This window comes from Filicampus tigris, chromosome 14 (genome assembly GCF_054856515.1).
Source record: "Filicampus tigris isolate MCC_2025a chromosome 14, RoL_Ftig_1.0, whole genome shotgun sequence".
In the NCBI taxonomy this organism is placed as follows: domain Eukaryota; kingdom Metazoa; phylum Chordata; class Actinopteri; order Syngnathiformes; family Syngnathidae; genus Filicampus; species Filicampus tigris.
The window spans coordinates 19,051,903-19,074,679 of NC_141230.1; the positions used below are offsets into that span (position 1 = coordinate 19,051,903).

Consider the following 22,777-nt stretch of genomic DNA (forward strand, 5'->3'; position numbering starts at 1 on the left):
TGCAAAGTGAGCAGAGGTCAGCTGCTACACGAAGTATATAAAACGGAGTTAATTTTTTTAGCGCGTTATGACATTTAAATTAATCTCCAGAGTTAATGCTTTAATTTTGACAGCCCTATTTTAATGCATTTTCACAGCATAATAACGTAAGTAATGTACAGTAAAAGGCATTCTGGCGCTTATTTAAATTTAGATTCACTCATGTTATTTTTGTTGAAGCTAAGTTAAGAGGTGTTTTGTTTCTCAGGTCAACCGCGCCAACAAAATATACTACAGTACTGTGTGGGTCTGTCTTTTTTTTTTTTTTCTTTGGGGAAAAAAAAAAATCTACTTTAACCATTGGACCTGTAACCTGAAACAGTTGGAACATGGGCTGAAGCCGAGCAAAAACAGCTGAATCAACCACCTGGGAGCCAAATGGCTCGGCTTGCTCTTTTCTGCTCCACCCTCATCGCAAACAGTGCCGACGTACAGCATGTTTGCTGCGCTCAGATGACAAACAAAAAAATGAGACGCGCACAAACCGGTGCTGTCTGTAGCGTCTGCGTTAAAACTAAAAGAAGCGTCCGCATAGTAAAAACATGAACCGACCATGAAAATGCGCAGGGGAACATCATATCAAACACAATATGTTCCTCCAATGTGCTTGAAATGTGATTCAAATAATCCATCGCGAAAAGTGGAGACTTGCCGGCTCACCTGTGACGAGCTCCCGCACCTCGGCGTCGACACTCTTCCGCAGCAGTCGGAGCAGAGCTGGGATGCCTCCCGCGTTCCTCAGCGCGATCTTGTTTTCGTCCATCACTTTTCCATAGACGAGGTTCCTCAGAGCTCCGCAGGAGTTGCGCTGGACCTCCAGGACTTTGTGGTCCAGCAGGTCGACCAGGTGTTTGACGCCGCCGAGCCGACACACCTGCAGGGAGAATCCGTGAGAGTGACCAGCATGCAGATACTGTTACGCGCAAAACCCTCAGTGGTATATGTGTTGCCATATCATTTTCATCTGCCAAGGGGCTTCAAATCAGCAGTGTTGGCCCGTATGATTTAAATTATATCAGCAAAAGATATCTTTCTATAAACTATCACATTTAGTTAGCGGGCCCCCGATAACGTCAGCATTTTCCCGTCCTCTAATTGGTCAGTCAAGGCAAGCCAAGTTCAACTAGCAAAACCATCTGCCCGTTCTACTTCACATTCTAATCAGCCTCTCCAGTGAGTTCGAAGTATTTTATTTGAAATATTGGTCATTATATAAATATTGAGTGTGAACTGCTCAACACAATGTATGAGGCATTGTTGTGTCCTTTTATAATGCAGTCTTGTATAGTATTGATTGTTTCTATGATTGTAACGTGATAGTGGTGGCATTAAGAGGTGGATTAAGTCAGGTACCAAACGCCAGCCTGCCGCTGAGAATCATACATACTCGTCTAATAAAACATTCCATATAAAAGGCTGATATTATGTGGCTCTGTAAAAGTAAGCTTTCATCCCTGAAGATGAAAATATATTGAATGAGGGGTGTGCTTGAAAAAAAATCCATCATGCTTTTCATTAAATGGTGAGAACCCGTCTGTGACATTTATGAAAGTATAGCAATAACAATGGTTTTCTGTGCACTGCTATCAAAGCTTAAATCAGCCAAATGCCTTAAGATACAAACTCAATGTCACATGGACTCTGAAAGCTTGCCCCAAAAATGTGGCAAAAAAGTTGTGAACACAAAAACATAACTGTCTTGCTTGCTAGCCACGCGTCTCGTCAGTAAAAACGCCCAATGCAGCTCAGCTTCCGGTAAGCGGATGTCATGGCTGGCAATATGTCTAAAAAAAAACATTTAGAACAAATAATATTACAGAAAGCGTGCCTTGTATTTACAACACGCATTTTTTGCCATAATTTGTTTCGCTGGACAGCAAAATCTTGACAGTATTGGGACGAGCCCTTACCTCGGCCTTGATTCGATTATCGCCAAAGCAGAGGTGCTGAAGGTAGGCGGCTGCGTTGGCCTGCACGGAGGGGAAGTGGTGCTGCAGCATGTGAATGACCTCTGTTAGCTCCGGGTCCCGCCATGCAAACTCTCTACAAACAAAACAGGTTGATGTGGAACAACATAAAAACTAGGGATGGACCCATTATCGGCCGGGCCGATTATCGGCATTTTGATGAATATCGGTATCTGCCTTTTTTTTTTTTTTTTTTTTTTTTTATAAATCTGATGACCCATAATAAATCAACTCAATAAAAAATAAATCAAACTGTACTCATTTCAAGGAATTATTTGTTTAAATTTTCAGTTAACTTTATTAGAGATTCATCTGACAATGGGAACACTCTGCACCTTTTGGTTTTGTTTGTAATCAAAACAAAGATAAGTGAAATTTTAACATTTCTGTCATTTTGAAATTTTGGAGAGCTTTATTTACTGTCAAAAACTATAGGGAGCAACTGTTTAAGTTTTCATGTAACTTTTGAAGACATGCTGATGACCCTGGGAGCTCCCTGAACTTTGTTAGAATTTTACAACAAAGACGCATATTGTCAAAAATGTATAATAATAACAAACATCAACATTATCTGAAAAAATCTGAAAAAAATTTCAACAATCATGCATAAAGGCATTTCAACAAAGTTAAGAGTTTTAATTATATCGGTTATCGGCCTCCTTGACTACTAGTAATCGGTATCGGCCCTGAAAAAAACACATCGGTCTCTCTCTAATAAAAACAGACCCGAAACGGATAGAATCCTGTTGCTTTAAACAGAAAGAAACTAAGATTAAAAAAAAAAACTTGAGGAAGATTATATATGAGAGAGAGAGAGAGAGAGAGAGAGAGAGAGAGAGACAGAGAGAGAGAGAGAGAGAGAGAGAAAGAAACAGAGCGAGAGAAAAAGCGAGAGAGAGAGAGAAACATTACAGACATTACGATAATGATAAATCCGAAGCTTTGAAAAGCAGGAGCAGAGTCTACCTGGGGTCTTTCTGGATGCTGTCTATTGAGGGCGAGCGGGCGGGATCGTCCAGGACAGCAGCCTGCCGACTGCAATTGGAATCGCACGGCCGATACTGCGCCGAGCGATACGGATCCGCATAGGTGGCGGCTGTATTAAGAGCCAAGTTGTTTCTTTGGTAGGTCATGGCACTGCGCTGACTGGATGTCCGCTGGAGACTCCCCACACCTGAGGCCAAAAAAAGCAAAGCCCTTAGAAATGAAATCCAAACACGCCACGCACGCAAACGGACAAATCCAGGTGAGATTGGTTGCATTCGAAGGTTCAGGTGAAGAACACGAAAAGCAAGCAGAAATTACAACGACGCAGCCGCTCTGGCAGAGGCGGCAAATTCTCAAATCTGGATCCAATTAATGTTACGGATAAAACACAGCTCGCATAGTTTCGCCCCAAAAAGCGACTCCTCTTCTTCAAACGAACCGCTTGCTCGTTGCTTTGTTTTAACAAGATTGCCTTGAGCCAGGAAAGCTTCGGCTGCTTTTGGAGAAAACAAAAATCAACCTGCGTGATGATCCGCAAATCCTCTCCTCTGCTCCTTCCCGCTTCCCGGTGCCACCGTATGCTTCTAAGATAATCTCGCCAAACACAGCGGAGTGGCAACGTTAAGCCGAGACCTGCCCGAAATAGCCAGATACCCACTTGTAAAGAAGGGCGTGTCTTATGACATGCTGAGTGGACGCTTATGCCTCCAGACAAAGTTCTTTCTGACATTTTAACAACTCCTTTCTTTACCCTGAAAATGATACCGTTACCTCATTTTTTTTTTTTCATCCAATTGCTTACAACGACCAGTGGTTGGAAGGCGTTATATAAATTCCCTATCCTCTGAACACAAGTACAGTATCTGTATTTTTACCTAAATGGAGAGTCTGAGTACTTTGGCACATAAACAAACTGTCGGAATCGTTACGCCGGTCCAATCTCCATCGACTCTGCCCATTTCCTTTCTCCAAGTCGCTCTGTCCTACCAGAAGCCGGCATGTCAGAATGAATTGCTGCTCCAAAAACACAATTTCCTCGCATGGCTGCTCTTGCGTAAGGCCAATATACCAGATGATTAGTATAAACACGCTGTACCTTAAATGCAATTTTAGCCTCACTATTTTGATTTAAGCTCACATTTATTTTTCAGTCGAGGATCAATATCTATAAAAAGCGCGATAAGGTACACAGAGCAAACTTCCCATATTATAAATCATAAAAAAGAAAGACAAGAACTAGGGTGGGGCAATATGGCCTTAAAACATTTTTTCCCCCCCAGAAAAATACATCTTTTAAGCATTTTCCAACCTCGGCTTTTCGGAAAAAACAAATGACAATTTAATTAAAACAGGTTTTACTGCTTTAGCTTTTGAATTACCCGTTTAGATGAATAGATCTATCTATCTACAGTATCTATCATGAGCTAGCTCCCTAACTAGCTAGCCAAAACAAATCAAGCATTGAACCTTTTTTTAAGCAAGTTGTATGCAAGTTTTCTTATTTTAAACTAGCCTCAACTTTTACAGAAATCAAAATAAGGTATTTTTTTTTTCTTGACAGATAAGTGCTCCCTTTTGGAAAAATGACCGAATGTTTTGTTTTCCAAAACATTTGAAATGTTCATGTTTGAGAACATTTAAAATATCCACCAAAAAACTCAACAGGACCACTCATGATCCGTAACTATTAAGTAAAAATCTTATGGATTAAATAATTAAGGTCAATTTTGTTGTTATTAAACTGTAGTCTTTTTTGATTCATTTTGTCAACAGACAATGCAGTTTAAGCTACTTTTACATGTTTTTAAATCATATCCTTATTTTGAGTTCGCTACTTTGTTTGTTTTCCTTAACTATGAATATCCTTGTATCCCAGTCCTGAAAGAAACTAAAGAAAGTGTGCCAAGGAGGCAACGGTGCAGGGTGGAGTTGTTGTTTTTTTTAGATTATTTTTCACAAATTAGTTGTCTGTTTTTTTTTTGTTTACACATTATTAACCAATTCAAATTGATGAAAATAGCTAGAGAACAAATCTATTGACTCTTATGCGCTTCACTGCCCGAGAAGTGTATAATGAGTGCAAATAGTTACGTTAGATACATTTGAATGAGCCTATTTTATTAGAAATGGACAGCTGTAATACTTCCCCGCAGAAGCTTCATTTCTACAGCTCATCATTTTATTTACTGAATCACTCATGGCTCTAAGACCTTTGAAGAACAGTTTGAGAAAATGAAGATGGAAGCAAAATCATTTGGAGGCTGGAACGGATTAATAGCATTTCCATTCATTTTAATAGGAAAAGACGATTTGTGATGTCTTAACGTCCAACCTGTATCTCAAGGCGCCTCTGTATGCTGGTAAACAAGCAATCGCCTGGTAACCACACTATTTTTCTAGAAAAGCCACTAAAAAATTAGGTAATGGCCGCCTTTATGGCAGCATAACATAATACCTGCCTGATATGTCCCAGCTAAGCCTTTTGTGCCCTGTGCCGGAGGGAGCGAATGCGATAAAAAAATAAAAATAAAAAAATAAAAAAAAGACAGCAAGGGACAGAAATAATGAAAGGCACATTTGTGGTGCTAAAGGGCAGACAGGCTGTGATATTGTGTTCCACAATAACAATGCACCTCGAGACTTCGGACACCATTGCCAACGATGTAAAAGCATGTCTGCTAAAATGTAGCATATCATTTTCGTGTATCGAACCTGAGGCGCTCCTGCAGAGGGTGCCTTGTTGCGTGTGGCCCGGGCTGAGGTACAACGGGGCCTGGAACATGCGGTCCTCAAAGATGGGCGCAATGCGACGCTCTGGGGATATGCCGGACCTCAGGTCCTGGCCCAACTGACTGTGCTGACTGGCATATGTGTTCCGCATGCCTGCAAATAAAACAACAAAGTATATATTTAAAGCTCTCGTGTCAACGATGCTCGATACACTGTGAAGCCCACAGGACCGGTATACAGTTGGCGATTAACCGCTCATTGAACATTTCGTCAGCCTCCGTGTGCTTCGCGGGTCCACTCCTACTGTACGAGCATACATTGCGACAAAGCCATTTTGCCGCGCACAACAAACAGAACTACGGGATTTCCTATTATTTTGTTTTACATACATACACTACGAAAGAGTCTTAGAAAGAAAGAGATATTACAAGAATAATGCGGTCCTATTGAGCGGAGAAAAGTGACAATATTCAGAAAATTGAAGGGGACACAATATATGGATGTCACTCACAGTTATAGCTTATTGGAAAACCAAATATAAAACAAACTTGAACCTTGTCAGGCCCACTAGCTTAATGCTAACACACAATGTTAAGCACTATAGACGGCTACGGAAAGTAGCATCGATGTTGCTGTGATTTAAGCAACTTATATTTGAACACAAGCAGGAGCACGTAAACTGACGGTATAACAATATTCACGGGCAAAAACAAAAAACAAAACTAACACTGCGGCTTAGCTGTGACGGCCTTCTTCTGTTTCATCATCAAATCTACGGGCAGTATATATTAAGGGCACGGCCAAGATGGATTTTTTTTTTTAGGTTGATGATGATTTCGAAATTGGGCAGAATAAAATTTAGAATTACTGTTTAAACGTCTGCTTGATTATAAGAAAGTTTTTTGGGGGTCCCTTAATGCTAACAGCAATAAAGAGATGAATTACAGGCAGACCATTTGACTGTTTTACAATACCGGCACTTTAGTATTTGTTTAACTTTACAGCAGACAAAAATTTTCTGATTGGTCATTTTTTTTTTTTTTTGCCATTTCTTTTTTTGGGGGGGTAGTGGGAGGTGTTTATTGGTCATTATCTTTGTCCTATGACATAATGTGTTCATGTGTAAATAAAAATGGCAAAACTTGCACCGACCCCCCCAAAAAAAAAAATCGGACCATTTTTTTGACGATTTTAAATGTGTTAATATTGACCGATTAGATTGGCCGGACGATTAGGGTGTCGGTCGTACGTATGTATTACACAAGAGAGAGGGAAAAAAAGAGGAAAAAGGAAGCGGGTTAATGAGTTTGCACCACCTGAGAAGTCTCTCGTGTGAAGCCAGACGTTTGGCAGACTGAAGGAGAAGGACGTGCTCTCCCAGACAAATGCAAACCTCCCCCCTCGGCATCAAAACACACGCACTATATACGACAGCATTTTGAAGACATGCATCTTTGGTGCTTTCTATACTAGAACTGATTGTAGCCTTGCAAGCCTGTCTTAAAAGCATGTGCAAATAGTTTAGGAAACACACTGCGCCGCCGTCTTGCCGAGGATGAATGCCTCGCATTCCGGGTGCACTCGAGTCATTTAATTCTCCTCGTCAGAATCGTCTCAAGAATGGCTTTTTACAGATTACACTCGGCGCCCGGCTTGATGAAGGGCGGCGACGGCCCGCTGCACGCCTGCTTGACAAAACAGACCCTCAAATAAATGCATGCAAGTGCATTCCTTCAAATGAGGAGAAGTAGGGTGATTTGATACGATAAAATACAGTATACTGTGTTTACAATATACGATATACTGTACAGTGGAACCTTGAACATCAAATGCATACATATCGCTGGCGTCGGGCGGAATCCTTGTACCTCCAAAATCATCACTTTTCAGGAAACCACAAAAGCGTTTGTTGAACCATTAATACTGTATCGTCAAAGAGCACAAGTCATTTTCAACACTTCAGATTGGTCAAAAATTGGTTAAAGTAACACCCACAGGTGTGGACTGACCAACAGCATAGATTTGTGAAAAAATATTAAATTTATCAAACTGTGACATAGGAAGATCCGGTCCAACGTCTTATGGAGAGAAATTTGTGTCTTTATTTGGAATCAAACAAAAACGGTATTTGAAATTAAAACAAAAATAATGGATTTGTATAAAAGACCAATATTGCCAAAACTTTAATAATGTGTTGGTTTTGTTTACATTAAAAAAAAAAAAAAATTGCTCTCATGAAACCATAAATTTTGTTTGCAACTCCTGACTTTTGGTTGTGGATGAACTTCCATCTTGTGGGCGGGTCTTCCGCCGAACCGATGTTAGAAGCTTTTTCATTGGTCAGCTTGGAACGAGGGTGTGACAACTTCCATCCTCACTGAAAAATACAAAGCCGCCGACTCTGACACCAGTCAACAACGGGATAATTGCTACGTTTAGTCTTAACTTTTCTATCTTGGTTGTATCATATTTATCTAAAATCAACCCTTGATCTGTCGTTTCATGCTAGCTAGCTAGCTCTGACTGTCAGGTGACGTAACTCATTAGTTAGTGATGACGCTATTCAATCTTGCTGGTAGTCGAAATGTCTCACTAAGATATCCGTTAATATGTTTTTTTTACTCATGAAGTAAACTTTCTCCTCACATACGAGCAGGATTGGAAAGCGGACGCTTTCTATCACACGTTTGGGTGCTTGAAAAAATCATTTACAGTAGCTTTCCCTACATTAGGCATGTCTTGAATGTTTGAAATCCAGATTAAATTCTTGATACTTGAATTAAAATATATTTTTGTATAATTTGTATTAAAATGTTATTGTTTTATTGTAGGGTTTTTGGAAGTTGGAGGTGTAGGGGACTAGTGGGGGAGGGTAAGTGTTGAAGAACCAGCCAAAGCATCCTCTGCATCGATAGTGACAGGAAATTAAGGCGGGCGAAAAAACTCGTGACACACTAGTGCGCTTGTGCCAAGGCTCCCACGTCAAATGAATGTGAAAAGTTAAAGGCGCAGGCAAGGAGAGGAAGTGTGAGGCCCCGGTGCACTCCATCCCCATTTGTCAGATGGGTGAACAGCTGCGCTGAGTGGCACAGCTTGCCGACCAGCCGACATCGGCCGCCACTGGAGGCAGTCGGGTGCGAGAAAAGGGCAGGAAAGGAGTACGCCGCCACAGGTGGAGGAGAAATGTGGTTATGGATGAGCTGTTCGCATCAGTACAGCACAGTGCTTGTTAATGAATGTAATCCGGGATTACCATCGTCAACTGGTTTCTCGCAGTCTTTTTACGTAAGATCTTGCCAAGACACTTACAGGATTGGGAACCAAGTAGTGTTTGTTACCAGTGTGTCGCGTTCATGATTGAGTTGTAAAATTATGTCTAGTGTCTTCAAATTATGATTTTAGAGTCGTGATGTTAGTCAACTAAATTTGACCCAGGAATGAAATTTTCACCTCACTTCCAATGGAAAAAAAAAAAATTCTCTTTAATATTCGGCCTCAAGATACAATGTACAATATTCCCCGTGAAGGCATGCGGCTCAAAACGATGATGACGTCCCAACCTCTTGCAAGTTGTGGTCAAATGTGCAGAAATGGAGTTGGAGGAATGAGGCGCCTACACACAGGGCCACAAAGGACAACCATGCACACATGCGGCCACTGCAGCAGGCACAATAACACACACACACAAACCGGGACGGGAAAAAAAAGAGGTTCACCTTGAACGTCATCATCCACCAGAGCGTCTGAAGATATCCCCAGGCAGCACAAAGTCAAGCACATAGTCAGTTCATTTTACGGCATCGGGGATTGCAGGGAAAAAAAAATGTTTTGCAGCGTAACACATGCTTTGAGATAACTTTTGTTTTCCTGTTGGGTTTTTTTGTCCCCTGTACTCTTATCAAAAGGGACAAAGTGAAATAACGATGAAGAACACTGACTGGGAACGCATTTTTCATACTGAGAAATAATTTGCCAGCTTGAATACAAAATATTGTGATACAGTGTTCCCCAGCTATATCGTGGCACGGTGCTATCTTGATTTACGCAAGAGAAATTGCTAGAGATAGGCTAACGAAACTAGCATCAATGCTGCGGTCGTTAGAAAACTTTACATAAAAGGTGACATGAATGCTGCAACAAAGTGTAGACAGAAAACAGAATAATAAAAGGCATGAATTCATTATCCTCTGCAAAAAACAACTATTACTGTGGCTTACTGAGCAGTTGTGAGTGACTGTCTTTTTTGTGTATACATAGACATATGTACATGATCTACTGCCCCCTGGTGGCAGCAAATTTTTTTTTTGAAAAATGAATTATTTTGAAAGCGTTTCACGGGGGACTGACACGGATTATTTACGGTCATTTCTGCGGGGAAGGATGACTTGAGAAATAAGTGTTTTGAGTCACGAGCCTGGCCACGGAACAAATTTTACTCGTGTCTCAAGATCGTTTCAGACGTACCAAAATGTACAAGTTCGGTCAAACATTTTTTAACACTTCGGCAAGCTATGTATGTTGTATTTGTTGCTGCGCCACCTCACGGATTAACAGGATGACAGATCATTCAGAACGAATTGGAAAAGTTATCTTTGCTCATCACTTGTATTGTTTTGAAATAAATTGCTCAAGTTAAGGCCACGTCGCCACAAAATATATCCCATTAAAAATAAGCCTAAATGAATATTTCATACCGGGCGAAATAAGAGAAAATTAAAAATGGAACCCTAACTTGCCATTTAATTGTCTTACACAGCACAACAATGTGCAAAGTTGGTTGTTCCGACGAGGCATGAAAAACCACGAATGGTCTCATTTGGACGGTTTTCGACATTTTCTTTCTTTTGCCCAAAAGTAATTTGCAGTCTACACGTGGCCTAGTTAATGTTTGTCCTCTTGCGGGAACACTTTTGGCTACGTTCCAGGGCAACCACTGCTACCGCCTCCGATTATGGGTTGACTGCAAAGAGCCTTCCGCAGCCTTCAGAAAAATACATAAACAGGCGGTACCTACTTACAAATGACGCAACTTTCGACAGTTTCAAGATACGAGCCATCGCTCTGCTAGTTTTTATGTCTAAATGGTGGCGGCAAATTTCACAGCAAGCAAACGATAATGAACTGTTTTTTTAAGCGGTTTAATGCCAATCCTTTTTAAACGTAAAACATATGTAACAAGTAATGAAAGTCGGCTACATTAATGCTAACACTCAATGCAAAACGCCATAGACAGGCTAACGGAACTAGCTTTGATGTTGCATTGTAAGCAACAAACAGTTGAACACGAATGGTGGCGCAACACATGAAGACAGACAATTTTGTAATACTCACTTTGTCCTCTGTGAAAAACAATTAATAGTAATAGAGCTTACTGAGCCCCTTACTGTAGATGTGACTGTCTTTGTTATTTACTTCAATAATATACACAATACAAAAGGGATGCTATGCGACAGCCTGCTATCATACCATTACCGGGTTTCAATAAGTTACATATATCAGATATGACATTCCCGACTGCAAGTCCTGTACGCGGCCCAATGACAAACCATGATTCACATGGCGACTTTGCCACAGGCACACAAGGACAAACACAAGAGACTATCTCCATACAAGTCATTTTCGTCCTGTGTTATCCTTTCGTCATTGACTATCTTCATGTTGGAAAAGTATGCAGACAGTTGGAAAAAGGGGGCAGGAATGTGTAGGCCAGCATTAGATGATGATTTTCTACTCATGTTATAGCTTGACACTTTATTGCCCTTAATATTCCGCATTTATTCACGTGATATAGTTTTCACAATATTAGCATGTAGCTCTCATGGTATTAGCTTTGTAAGAATTGAGCACATAACTGTGCGATCTCCTTTTCAAAGACGTGTGCGTGTTCGTGTGCGCGTGCGTGTGTGTTTGTGTGCGTCGGTACCTGCGAGGCTGTCGGGCCGCATCCTCCTGTCGTAAACATCGTAGCCCTGCGGCCTGTAGGCGTCGGCGTTGTGGATGACGGAGCGGGGCAGAGTGGAGCTGTAGTGCTGCGGCACGGCCACCATGCCCGCTCGCACCGGAGACGAGTGACTGGGCTGCTTGCCCACCTGACAGTTGTCCGTCAGGGTCAGAGGCGAGCCCATGCGGCCCGGCGACGAGCCGACCGAGGCCTGGTAGGGCGACGTGGTGCGGCTCGTGCTGCCCTGTCTGGAGTTGGCGGAACCCACCCGTCGCAGGGCGGCGGGGGAGTTCTTCTGGGCGGTGAGGGGCGAGCCGCCGGCGGTTCCGGTGCGCGGGGCGGGGGAGGGCAAGGTGGTGGAGAAGATGCAGGGGAGGGGTTTGGGTTCCGAGACGATGGCCGGGCCGTAGGCGCTGCCGGCCGAGGCGCGCAGCGAGCCGTGGGAGGGCGACGTGCTGCTGGCGTGGGACGGGGAGTGAGAGCGAGAAGGCACTGAGCTGACTCTCCGCATTGCACGGCCGGGTACTGCTGCGCTGATTGGGACCTGAACGGCGACAAAAACGTCATTAGTGGGAAGAATTTCATTCTTTCTCACTCTGGGCTTTGGCGATGATTTAAAGTGAAAATCAACCCAAACATATTTTTTTCCCACTATATGTTCTATGCGGGCCCACCAGTTGAAATAGGGCATGCTGATTAATATTGCATTTGTGGAATATGAGTTCAGCAGCGAAATGCACCCGTTTTTAGCTAGCTCAGCGACCAATCACGGCTCAACTGTTTTCTGAAGCTGAGCCATGACTGGTCGTTACCTGAGCCCCGAGCAGTTGTGATGTCATCTCCAGTCGACCCAAGTGCCAAAATGGCCGCCCGCTGAGCTCGCTAAAAACGGGTGGATTTCTCATCTTCCACAAACACAATATTATTCAGAATGCCGTGTTTTGACTAGTGGGCCTGCATAGAAAATATTCTGGAAAAAAATATTTTTCGGTTGACTTCGTCTTTAAGACTTTTTCGCTACTGCTCTATGTATGACATGTTAAACGAGAAGAAGTTACGGGAAGTAAATTAGCAAAACGTCTATTGCTTCCAAATATTCTGCAAAGGTGTAGACTGAAAGTTATAGCGCTCAAGCCGTCCACCCTACCTGTGCTGTGGCCTGCCCCTCCGCCCTGGCAGTCTTGACGGGGGTGCTTGTGCTTGTACCCGCGCCAGGGAAGGAGTGCTGCATCCTCAGCTCAGATTTGACCACATTCTGGTTGCCGTGGTAGCCGCTGCCCGCATCCTGGTAGCCGCTGTCTGAGTAGGAATTCATCTGAGTTGAACTACGCGAGTTCCCCGTGGACCCTGAAAGCAGAACGTACCATTGATTCCTTTATATCATCCATGACCTTTACCTGTGGAAGAGTGACTAATGACGTGTCCCAGCAGGAGGACGGCGACGACGGTGTCTTTTTTGTACATCACTCGGATATTTATACGTCGTTTCGCATCACGAGATCAATAGAGGTAAGAATATACTTCACTGAATTTCCTTTTCAAAAACTATTAATTTCATTTGAAACACTGGCAGTTGTTAACATTCAAACAAAATGTTTCCGAGAAAAAAAAAAAGGTTCAAAAGTAAGCTTTTCATGCCAAAATGTCCTAACCGTTATGTGTTGAAAATTCAATTTCATGATTTCGAACAATTTTTCAAAAGATGCAAATTCCGGTTTTTTGATATATAGTGAAAGGATTTTCCTACTATTGCTTCGTATGCCTTTTCCAACAAAACAAATGCAAATGCATCTTAGTGTCTTAAGAGTTCCTTTTTTTTGGCTTCAGATACAAACGTCACTCAAGCTGTCTTTGGAGAGAGCTTTGTTATGTTGTTGCAGTACACCAGAGGGAACTGTGAGCTCAAGTCCCAGGATGATGCAACCATTTTGCATTCACACAATAGCGGGCGGCAAAAATAAATGTTATTCCTGAGGAAGGATTGAATTTCGTGTAAGCGTCAGAACTATTTCACGTCTTTACCGTTATCGCGATTGTGTAAAGATGAGTATACCGATTTTAAGTAGTTGGGACCGTTTATGCAGTTGTATCCGCAGAGTTTATTGCTTATTTAGACTTCCCCATATTCCGGGCGGGTGTGTATGTAGCCCCCGTGATAAAGTGGGGTTCATAGTAGAAGGAAGGAAACCCCCCGAGGAAAAGCACCTGCAGGAGATAGAGAAGGCAATAACGGAGCCTGACTTTCATGGAGGCAGAAGTGCTCCGGGGAGCACAGTCACAACTGCTCCGACTCGATCTTGACGCGGTAGCTCGGCGACAGGGAGCCGCGACTGGGGGTCCCCTGGGACGGGGGCTTCTGGGAGGGACACAGTCAAAGTGGAATCGGTTTGACTGCAGACTACGATTACATATTGAGCATATGGGGACTTTACTACCTGCTATCCCTCCCTCTTTTTTAATTTCTGCAACATTAAGTTCATAATCATGCACAGTTCAGGTTATGTATTTTACGGCTCCGTGCATTTTATTGTGTCATTTGAATAGCCTCCCCCTCACATACATACACCAAAAGGCCAATAAGTTTTGCCCAACATCACAAATCACCACTATGACAACAGCAAGTGGGACCAGAAATGCTTACAGAATATTTCATCCAATCAGCCAGGGAAAAAGCGAATGAATGAGATGCTGATTCCAACGTGCCGTTTCCACTGTACAACTTCAAAGATTGTTTTTGCTCTTTTATTAGTATACATTCTCATTGAATATATGACATTTGCCATTTCAAGTGAAGTGAGTCTAAATTCAAATCATTCTAGCTGTTTGAAACTGCAAACTCCTCCTTTAAACCCCCAATTATTTTTTTTTTTGCAAGAATATGTTCTATGCAGGCCCCCTCGTCGAAACATGGCATTCAGATTAAAAATTAGTTTGTGAAATATGAATTAACAGTAAAATCCACCCGCTTTTATTCATCTCTAGGGGCGGCCATTTTGTCACTTGGTGTTGACTGAAAATGACATCACAGTTGCCCAGGGCTCAGGTAACAACCAATCACGGCTCACCTGTTTTCTGAAGAACATATTAAAAAGAATTTTTGGGGGGTTGACTTCCCGTTTAAAAGACCAAAAGTTACTCAAGTAGATTTCCGAGTCAACAAAAACATGATGCTCCTGTGAAACACTTAACTTTTTTTTGCATAAGATTATCCAAGATTTTACTTGGAGTCGGTTGACACAGCAGCTTCGACAGCAAACCATTTGAATCATAAATTTTGGGGTGTATCCCGATTCTAAATGCTTGAGGATTGTTAACCTAACAGGCAAAAAAAAATTGTGTGGCACAGTTAAAATGGCATATTTTTTAAAAATAAAAATAATTAGTAAAGGCAAAAATTATTTTTAAACATTCCTGTTAAAAATGCGCTCCAATTAAGTACTGGCAAAAAAGGTGTCATTTTTATCATCGCCGGCATCTGCTGAATGTAAATAATAAAGAAACTAGTAATCTAATTTGGTTAGGTTTAAAATCAAGTAATCAGTAAGGTAATTAAGTTACTTTTTAAAGGTAACTGTGGCAACACTGGGCTCCACATGGTGCCACGCTGGCCCAGGGCCATCGGGCCACCGATTAATGTTGGACCCTGAAAGCGCTCCAATTTGAACCCCTGTTCGAAAATCTACGTGTGGAGTTTACATGTTCTCACATGCCCAAAACTAGCATGTTATCTCCATTTCCCATAGGTGTTAATTTGAGTGTGAATGGTTCATTTTTGCAGTCCTTCTTGTGCAAAATTCTTCCATCTTCTTTTAAGGAACTAGAAACGTGAGACAGCTGAGAGGTTCTGGTTAAAAATTGACAATCAGGCTTTCATTGTGGATGTGACAGTGTGGATTATTCTCTTGTCTTAGTCCACATGAGGTGTGACTGCATTGACATTTCTGGCGGCTGGAGGCTGGTTTCCACGGCAACGCCTCCGTCTCAAACGCCGCGCGGTGACTCACGAGGCCAATAAGCCTTGCAGGGTCTCGGGTCGTTTTGCACGGAGGTACACAAGTTTTGATCGGAACAAGTGCATTACCGCCTCGGACAGTCGTTCATCATCCATACCACAATGACGAATCAATAGCGAGCTTGACAAGACGCTATTTCTTTTGCACTCCTCCACCGCAAATCAAACCAGCAAATGACTTACAACAGTTTTCGCAGTGCATGTGCACAAGCGAAATCCCCGCGAGGCTTTTCTGACAAGATCGAAACAAGACGAACGACTATTACAGATTTGTTCATGTTTGCAATTAATAAGCCATGAAATGCAGTCGCAATAATTCATTCCCAATCTACGGTAGTTTCTTTTTAAAGATGCTTTTGAGGACGCGAGGTGAACAAACAGAAGCGTTTCGAGAAATCCCTCATGCCAATGTTGTCTCCAAACCGGAAGACGGAGGAGGTAAGAAGAAGAAGAAGAAAAAAACGCCCCGGGGGCTGCCAATTATTGTGAGCTCGCCCAGTTTAACAAAGATAATTGCAAACATTACAAAGCGCAGCAATATTGAGCCACTATTTCATTAACATACACAAGCAGCGCAATGGTACATGCACACAGTTAATAAGCCTAAAGGACTGAAAACTTTCATGTGCCAGCAAATATTGTGCTAGTGAATGTTGTAGATCACTCATTCTCCAAGTGTGGTACTCCCTAATATGGTGCATGAAAGAATCGCAAAATTGTTCAAAACTGTACATAATGGTACAGTGGCTTCACTTTTTTTTTTTTTTTTTAAGAAATTGAGGAGAGTATATTTGCTATTAGGGCTGAACAATTTTGAAAAATAACCTTATATTGTGATTTCAATTTGTTATGCACTTATTTTTTCAAGGTCTTCTTCCCATGTATTTTTTTTAACAAACAAACAATAAATTAATGCTTTGGTTTTATAGGTTAGCTTTAGGCTAAAAAAAAAAGCAAATGAACCATAAATTGATATGTTAGAATGTTTATCTATTTCAATCGGTGTTGGTAACTTACTAAACATTTTGACTTGCAGCCTTTTAAGCGTTCGCTACAACAACTTGACAAAAATTCTACCACACAAGTGTGGAGTAAACACAAGACAGCAAACCACAAATCGGATTACAAGAATAATCTGTAGTATTTGCAATTTGAAAATTGCATTCTACTACATGTCGATTTCAATTCGATTAATTGTTCAGCCCCATTTGTTATTTACAGTTCAGTCGTATTTAACTTCAAAGTACAATAAATTTGCATTTAATTTAATTGACCGTTGAGGTGGTACTTGCACACTAAAAGTAAATGCTGATGTGTGAAACAACCACTGTTGTGGGGAAATTTAATGCATCCTAAGTAATATTGAAATGGATTCATAATATTGAACAATCCATACTTTTGCCAAATGTTTTTGTACATACACGCAGAGCCACATTTCGTTTGTGAGCAAGCATTTGTGGAAAAACAAAATGCCTTTTTCATAAAAAATAAGAAGCAATTTCCAACCTACCGGCAGTTCTCCAAGGCAGGGACTTCTCAGATGAGCTGCAAGGGGAGAAGAGGAAATGAAACATGAATATGGGCGCAGTGACAGTGACACGGTGTTTACCGAGTACATTTTTCATCTGCCTTTCAGGACAGGGTCACAGATGGTAATCACTGTCTTCAGGGCTATAACGAGCGGAGTCATCCGATGTAACGCTTACAAATCAGATGTAAAGTCCACTTCTGTCACCTTTTGCTCATCTAGCCGTAAAGGTGCCTTTTGTGTGAGCGCTGCTCATTTGTTAGACGGCTTGACAACAAAAGCAATATAATAACAGAGCGGTGGGAGGTGTGCGAGTGAAGTCCGAGTATAGTAAAAAGGCGAAGGGATGGATACTGACACAAAGGGAGAAAAGTCAAAGTCAAAAGAAATCGTTGCAGCCGTGATGTCCTGGCGTGCCGTCTTATTTAAACGGACGATATTAGCTTTCACTCATTCACCGCCATTGACGTATTTATTTGTCTTTTCACAGTCCAGAAAATGTCTGGCAGTGAACCGGCAAAAATGTATTTTGTTGATTTTACATGTGACAAAGATCATGTCAAACATCGGGCCCCCAAAAACTGCTTGATTTGTGCCGATTATTCACTCGGTAGTAAAGTTAAACAAATAAAACACAAAGTATTGTAAAACAGTCAAATGTTCTGCCGTGTAATTCATGTTTATTGTTGTAAGTGTTAAGGGACCCAACAAGAAGTTATTTCATTTATTATATATTTTTTTCTGATTAATTGGTTATCAGAATTTCACTCTGACACATATTGGAATCGGCCCCAAAAAATCCATATCGAGTAAAAACAATCATAAAAATAATAGTGTGAAACAATGACAGTGCAGGTAATACAGCATTTGGTGCATTATAATAAAGTGCTTGTTTTGGAAAAAAAGCAAAACCACAAAAGTCAGCCAGTTTGACAAGATATACGACTGCTAGAGCAGAAAACCATAATAAGGGAATAATAGCCCACTTCATCATTTAGAAAAACGCTCTGTGACCAGAATGAAAGCACTTCACTTTGTCTGAGGCCTTTCCATGATGGGGAGGAGGAAAAAAAAAAAAAAATGCCGGCCGTTACAATCAAGCACCCGTCGTTACGACGACCCGATATGGCTCTATAATGAGCTTTAAGAGGCACGACTCGCTGGATGGTAATGGCCACATGCAGGCAATTAAAAGGAGTTAGTTAGACGAGATGTGCTCCACTGAGCCATGGCGAATGGATGAAAGACGGAGATACCTTGATGACAGGAAAGCGTGCATGCTGAAGGCCAACTGGATGGAATAACGTGCTATCGATAGGCCTGTCGGCATAACACATTTTTATCACCATAAACAACCGTATCGTTGACGTTGGGTTTCATCTGGCTTGAATTGAAAATGTTCCCACAACGCCGCAGCATAAGGCTTTGGAATGAAATCCACTTCAACTTTCTGCAACTGTATAACTACAGCCGGCGGAAAACGTCGCTTCAAGTGGGCTAATTCTTTCTCTCTGCTTCAACGCTGTTTGCGCCATGTGTGCGTGTGTCCGGGGGTGCGCTGGAATCTACCATCTTGAAGCGACGCCCTAGTGTGCGCCCTAATCCCTGCCGTCACCCCTCTGAGCTATTGAGCCCCACAGCGGGACCTGCACCGTTAAAACTCATCTCCACTCGCACACAAATGCCCAATGACAGCCATTTCATTTGTCTCTTAAAAAGCTGTGTAAATCACAATGGGAGTTTGCCTTAGTGCATCCCTGCGGGGGAATCACTTTTCCCCATTGAAATCAATTGAAATGGCAATACCAAAAACAGAGTACGTCGTAAAAAATTCTGTATTGATTATTGACCAAGTAACTTCAGACACAAGTGACACAACATGCATATTAGAAACTTTTACAGGTCATTTATTTAATCATCCATGAGCAAAACTTTCCACAAAAACCGATTGGAATTTCTGCTTTTCAGGAAGTCAATGTCATGATAACGCACCCTCAGAAAATGTGCATTTACCAAAACCTTGCTTTTAAAATATTTGACCTACAAAAATACAGTGTAAAGCAAGGTTAAAGGAGGAAAAATGTAACTACGATGATTTTTCAAGTGGAACTAGAGATTGAATGAGGCCCTCTGAGCTCTTGTTGTGTTTGGTCTGAAGGACTGTCTGCGTAATAACAGCTGCTGCGAGTGACTGCATTTTTGCATTAAAAGCATACAAGGGTGCTCTTTATCATACATGCTTTACAACAATATTGCGATGAAAATATAGCGGTGCTTTGCGATACACCTTTAATTCCTTCCGTGACCATGTTTGTAACGCAAAACACCTGATCCCTCAAATCAGCCTTCCTCCTTGAAATCAATACAAATGCCATTAATCCCTTTCAGTCTCGCAAATAAAAACAACAAGTTTACGAAGTGTTTTTGAATGAAAAAATATCCCTCTATATTATGGTGCTTTATACAAACAAATTAAATAGAATGTCAAAAATGAAACAGCTTTTGCCACGTTTGTTTGCTTCAATTCAATTCTTGTGTTTAGTTTAATAGAAAACTGGCAGTAAGATCAAACACCTTGTAGTCTCTTTTTTGTGCTAGCATGAAATCGTTTAAAAATGATCTATTTCGTTTTTCCCTGATAATGCCCATGGAAACTTTCCAAGTTCCACAGCTTTGAACTGCTCTCAGGAAATTCCCACCTTCTGATCATATACTGATTCAAGTTCTTCTTGATGATATTATAAAAGTCAACGCTGCGTGAACATCAATCACTGAGGTATGCAACTTCACTGACAGTTGCCATGCTAAAGAATTTAGGTCAAGGTATTCAACCCCGCTCCAAAATACCAGTTTGCTATGAATTCTAATGCATGCCATTTTGTTTAAAATCCCGCTAAAGTCTCACAAGAACATCCTAAAAAAAGACAAAACTGAAGCAGGGAATTTATTGCTGCCAGGAGCCACTGACCTCATGAATTAAACTTTGCCAAAGTATTTTTAGAAGTACAAAAAGTAGTCCTCGCTTTGAAAAAGGCCCGTGTTTACACCATGTTCCCACTAAGTCTGCAAAGAGCCAATGGGAAGCAGATGAGCAGAGTGTTGCTGTTGTACTGTTCATCCAAATAATGGCTGCGGTTCAACATTCATACCTAAACACAGTTTGTTTCAAAAACTAAGCTCCACAAATGCATAACGTCATCAAATGGCGGCAGCCGTTTGAAGAAAGAAAATAAAAGTACAAATAATCACCTGATTACAAGCCAGAATGATGGCAGAGCGCACATGTTGAACGTGCGAATGCGGTCTGTTTTTCACATTGGCATTTTAATCCCACATAATGTATCAGTCGATTAGTTTGAAAAATTTGATTGTTTTCATTTGTTTAACTTGAAATGAAATCTTCAAAAATCTACCAATTTAAAAAAAATTGTGAAATGTCTGTTTGGTTTGTCATTACCCTTGTCTTGGATTGTAATGCATTAATCTTTTAAAAAAAAAAAAAAAGACCGATTTTAAAAGAGCTGGCCAATTGATCTGTGTTATTTCACCATTTTTTTTACATTTGTTGTAATGTTGACAAAAAATTTGACTTAATGTTCATCCTCATTTTTTTTAATTTACAGTACTTCATGTTGAGATAATGTTTAAGTGTTCTCTAGATTCTTTCATTTTCAGTACAGATGCTTTAAAATTGGCAAGTTCAAAAACAGCATTAAAAAAAAATCGTAATACAACCAAGATCGAATGACAGGAGAAAAATACCGCATTGTATTCAAGAGCTCCAACAAACAGGGCGGGCAATTCGGCGATCGTGCGAGCATATGGTCGCAGGGCTGCGTTTTGAAGTGCAAAGAGAAGTATTTGAAGTTGCTGAAACACCTGCGCCTGTGTGAATAGAAGCCAAGTCTTGAGTCGTGCAGTCTGCCGGTGCTTTTTGTTGGTTCGCAGGCTCGAGGGCAAGAATACATCATTCATATAAGTACACATGGCCTAGAAAAGATCCTAATTCCAGCCTCTGTTGAACCTGACTCTCAAGATATATCCCCACGGGCCAACGCAGCTCAGAGCTTGAATTAAAATGCCGAAAGTAGCCATTTGTAAACAATATGCACATACTTCTTAAGCGAAGAGTTCAAATGCATCTGCTGAATAGCGTGTTGACTGCTAACGGAAAGATCTGCTTTAACACTATTCGACACTCATTACCCTTTCAAAATGAGAAAGCCATTATGCAAATGGTATCAATTGCACTGCAAATTCTGCCGTGCCCCGGGCTTGTGTCGCACCAAAGGAGGTTTGTCCTTATGTTTAACACTTTTTTAGGCATAAAGACGGTAATGTATTGGTATTTGTGATTTTTTTTTTTTTTTTTTGTGGTGTCTTTCCTGACAGGCCACATAAGGCGGACAAGAATTCAAATACAGTAAAGTAGAACCTCAGAAGTAAAAAAAAAAAAAAAGAGAAAAAAGTTCTGTAATGTCAAACATGAACACATGGCCAGCGCCAGCCATCCGCATCAAAGTCACTGTTCGCGTGCCAGACCCCCCCAACCAGAAAAAAATTAATACTTCACAAAAGAAAACAACTGGGGTTATATCATCTTCCCGAACGCTTTTTCAAAGGCCTTAGCATCATGAATGATGCAATAAATAAAACGATGACGAGCTGACTAAGCAATGTAATCGGCGAAAATGCACTAGAGCATTACTGCGATCCATAAAGAAAAAGGCTTTTTTTTAATTAAAATCTAAATGGAATATGACAATGAAAGTACTTACTACCCAGAAAATGAATAGCTACGTTTCTGCTCTTCTCTGCTTTATGAAAAAACGTCAGAGTGGAAACAAACTGATGTTAGCCATGCTAGCTAGCTACTTATAAGCCTTGGTAGCATGTCTGTAAAATGTATTTCACAATTTTGGACACGGCAACTCTCATTGTTGGTTGCAAACGTTCATTTCAATACAGTCTCATTGTAATGTATTAACATTAGCTATGTACAATTGAAGCGGTTTGGAGACTGTGACATTTTAAAACAACGGTAAATCTTGAAACCAGTAAACAGCCGATGCCTAATTGGTGAGGCAAATTTTGGTGATATCAAGATGAAATCTTCATTTCAGCATTCTGAGCCACAGCTGTATTGTTAGCGGACATGCTATAGCATCTGTACCACAGTTCTGAAACAGTGGTGACAAGGGGACAAGTCCCAAAAACAAACCCAATACAGTAGCTCTTCACTGTCAATACTGCCGCGGTAAGCAAATAACACTCCACTACAATGTGTGTTCACGCACAACAACACTGGCTCAGCGTTTTCACTACAAACACAGTTGTATTTCGCTGAAATGTATCGTCTCGCAGCCTTCAGCTGAACTAAACAAACATCAGCTATGAATGAAGTGCATCACCAAAAAGGATAACTGTCTATAATAGTTTCACTCCTCCAACACACTTTAAATACATGCAAACAGAAACTATCCAACTGTTATTCGCTAAAAAAAAAAAAAAATCAAAATTTTTGGGCTCACTCAGGCTAAAACCATGACAAACACAGCACAAAAATATTGGTT

General features: G+C 41.1%; 1 protein-coding gene across 4 annotated transcripts in view; it reads right to left on the reverse strand.

Annotated features, from left to right (window-relative positions):
* The window catches only part of pkp4 (plakophilin 4), a 66,757-nt gene that overhangs the window by 15,581 nt on the left and 28,399 nt on the right, over window positions 1-22,777 (reverse strand). For 3 of the 4 annotated variants that reach the window (XM_086050821.1, XM_086050820.1, XM_086050823.1), the window contains 8 exons: window positions 17,187-17,221; window positions 12,812-13,011; window positions 11,647-12,208; window positions 9,440-9,466; window positions 5,706-5,876; window positions 2,973-3,180; window positions 1,950-2,082; window positions 700-913 (listed from right to left, as the gene is read on the reverse strand). In XM_086050821.1, the coding sequence (XP_085906947.1) occupies window positions 700-913; window positions 1,950-2,082; window positions 2,973-3,180; window positions 5,706-5,876; window positions 9,440-9,466; window positions 11,647-12,208; window positions 12,812-13,011; window positions 17,187-17,221 (1,550 nt within the window). The remainder of the gene's footprint in view (window positions 1-699; window positions 914-1,949; window positions 2,083-2,972; window positions 3,181-5,705; window positions 5,877-9,439; window positions 9,467-11,646; window positions 12,209-12,811; window positions 13,012-17,186; window positions 17,222-22,777) is intronic. The other variant, XM_086050822.1, reaches the window with a different exon arrangement.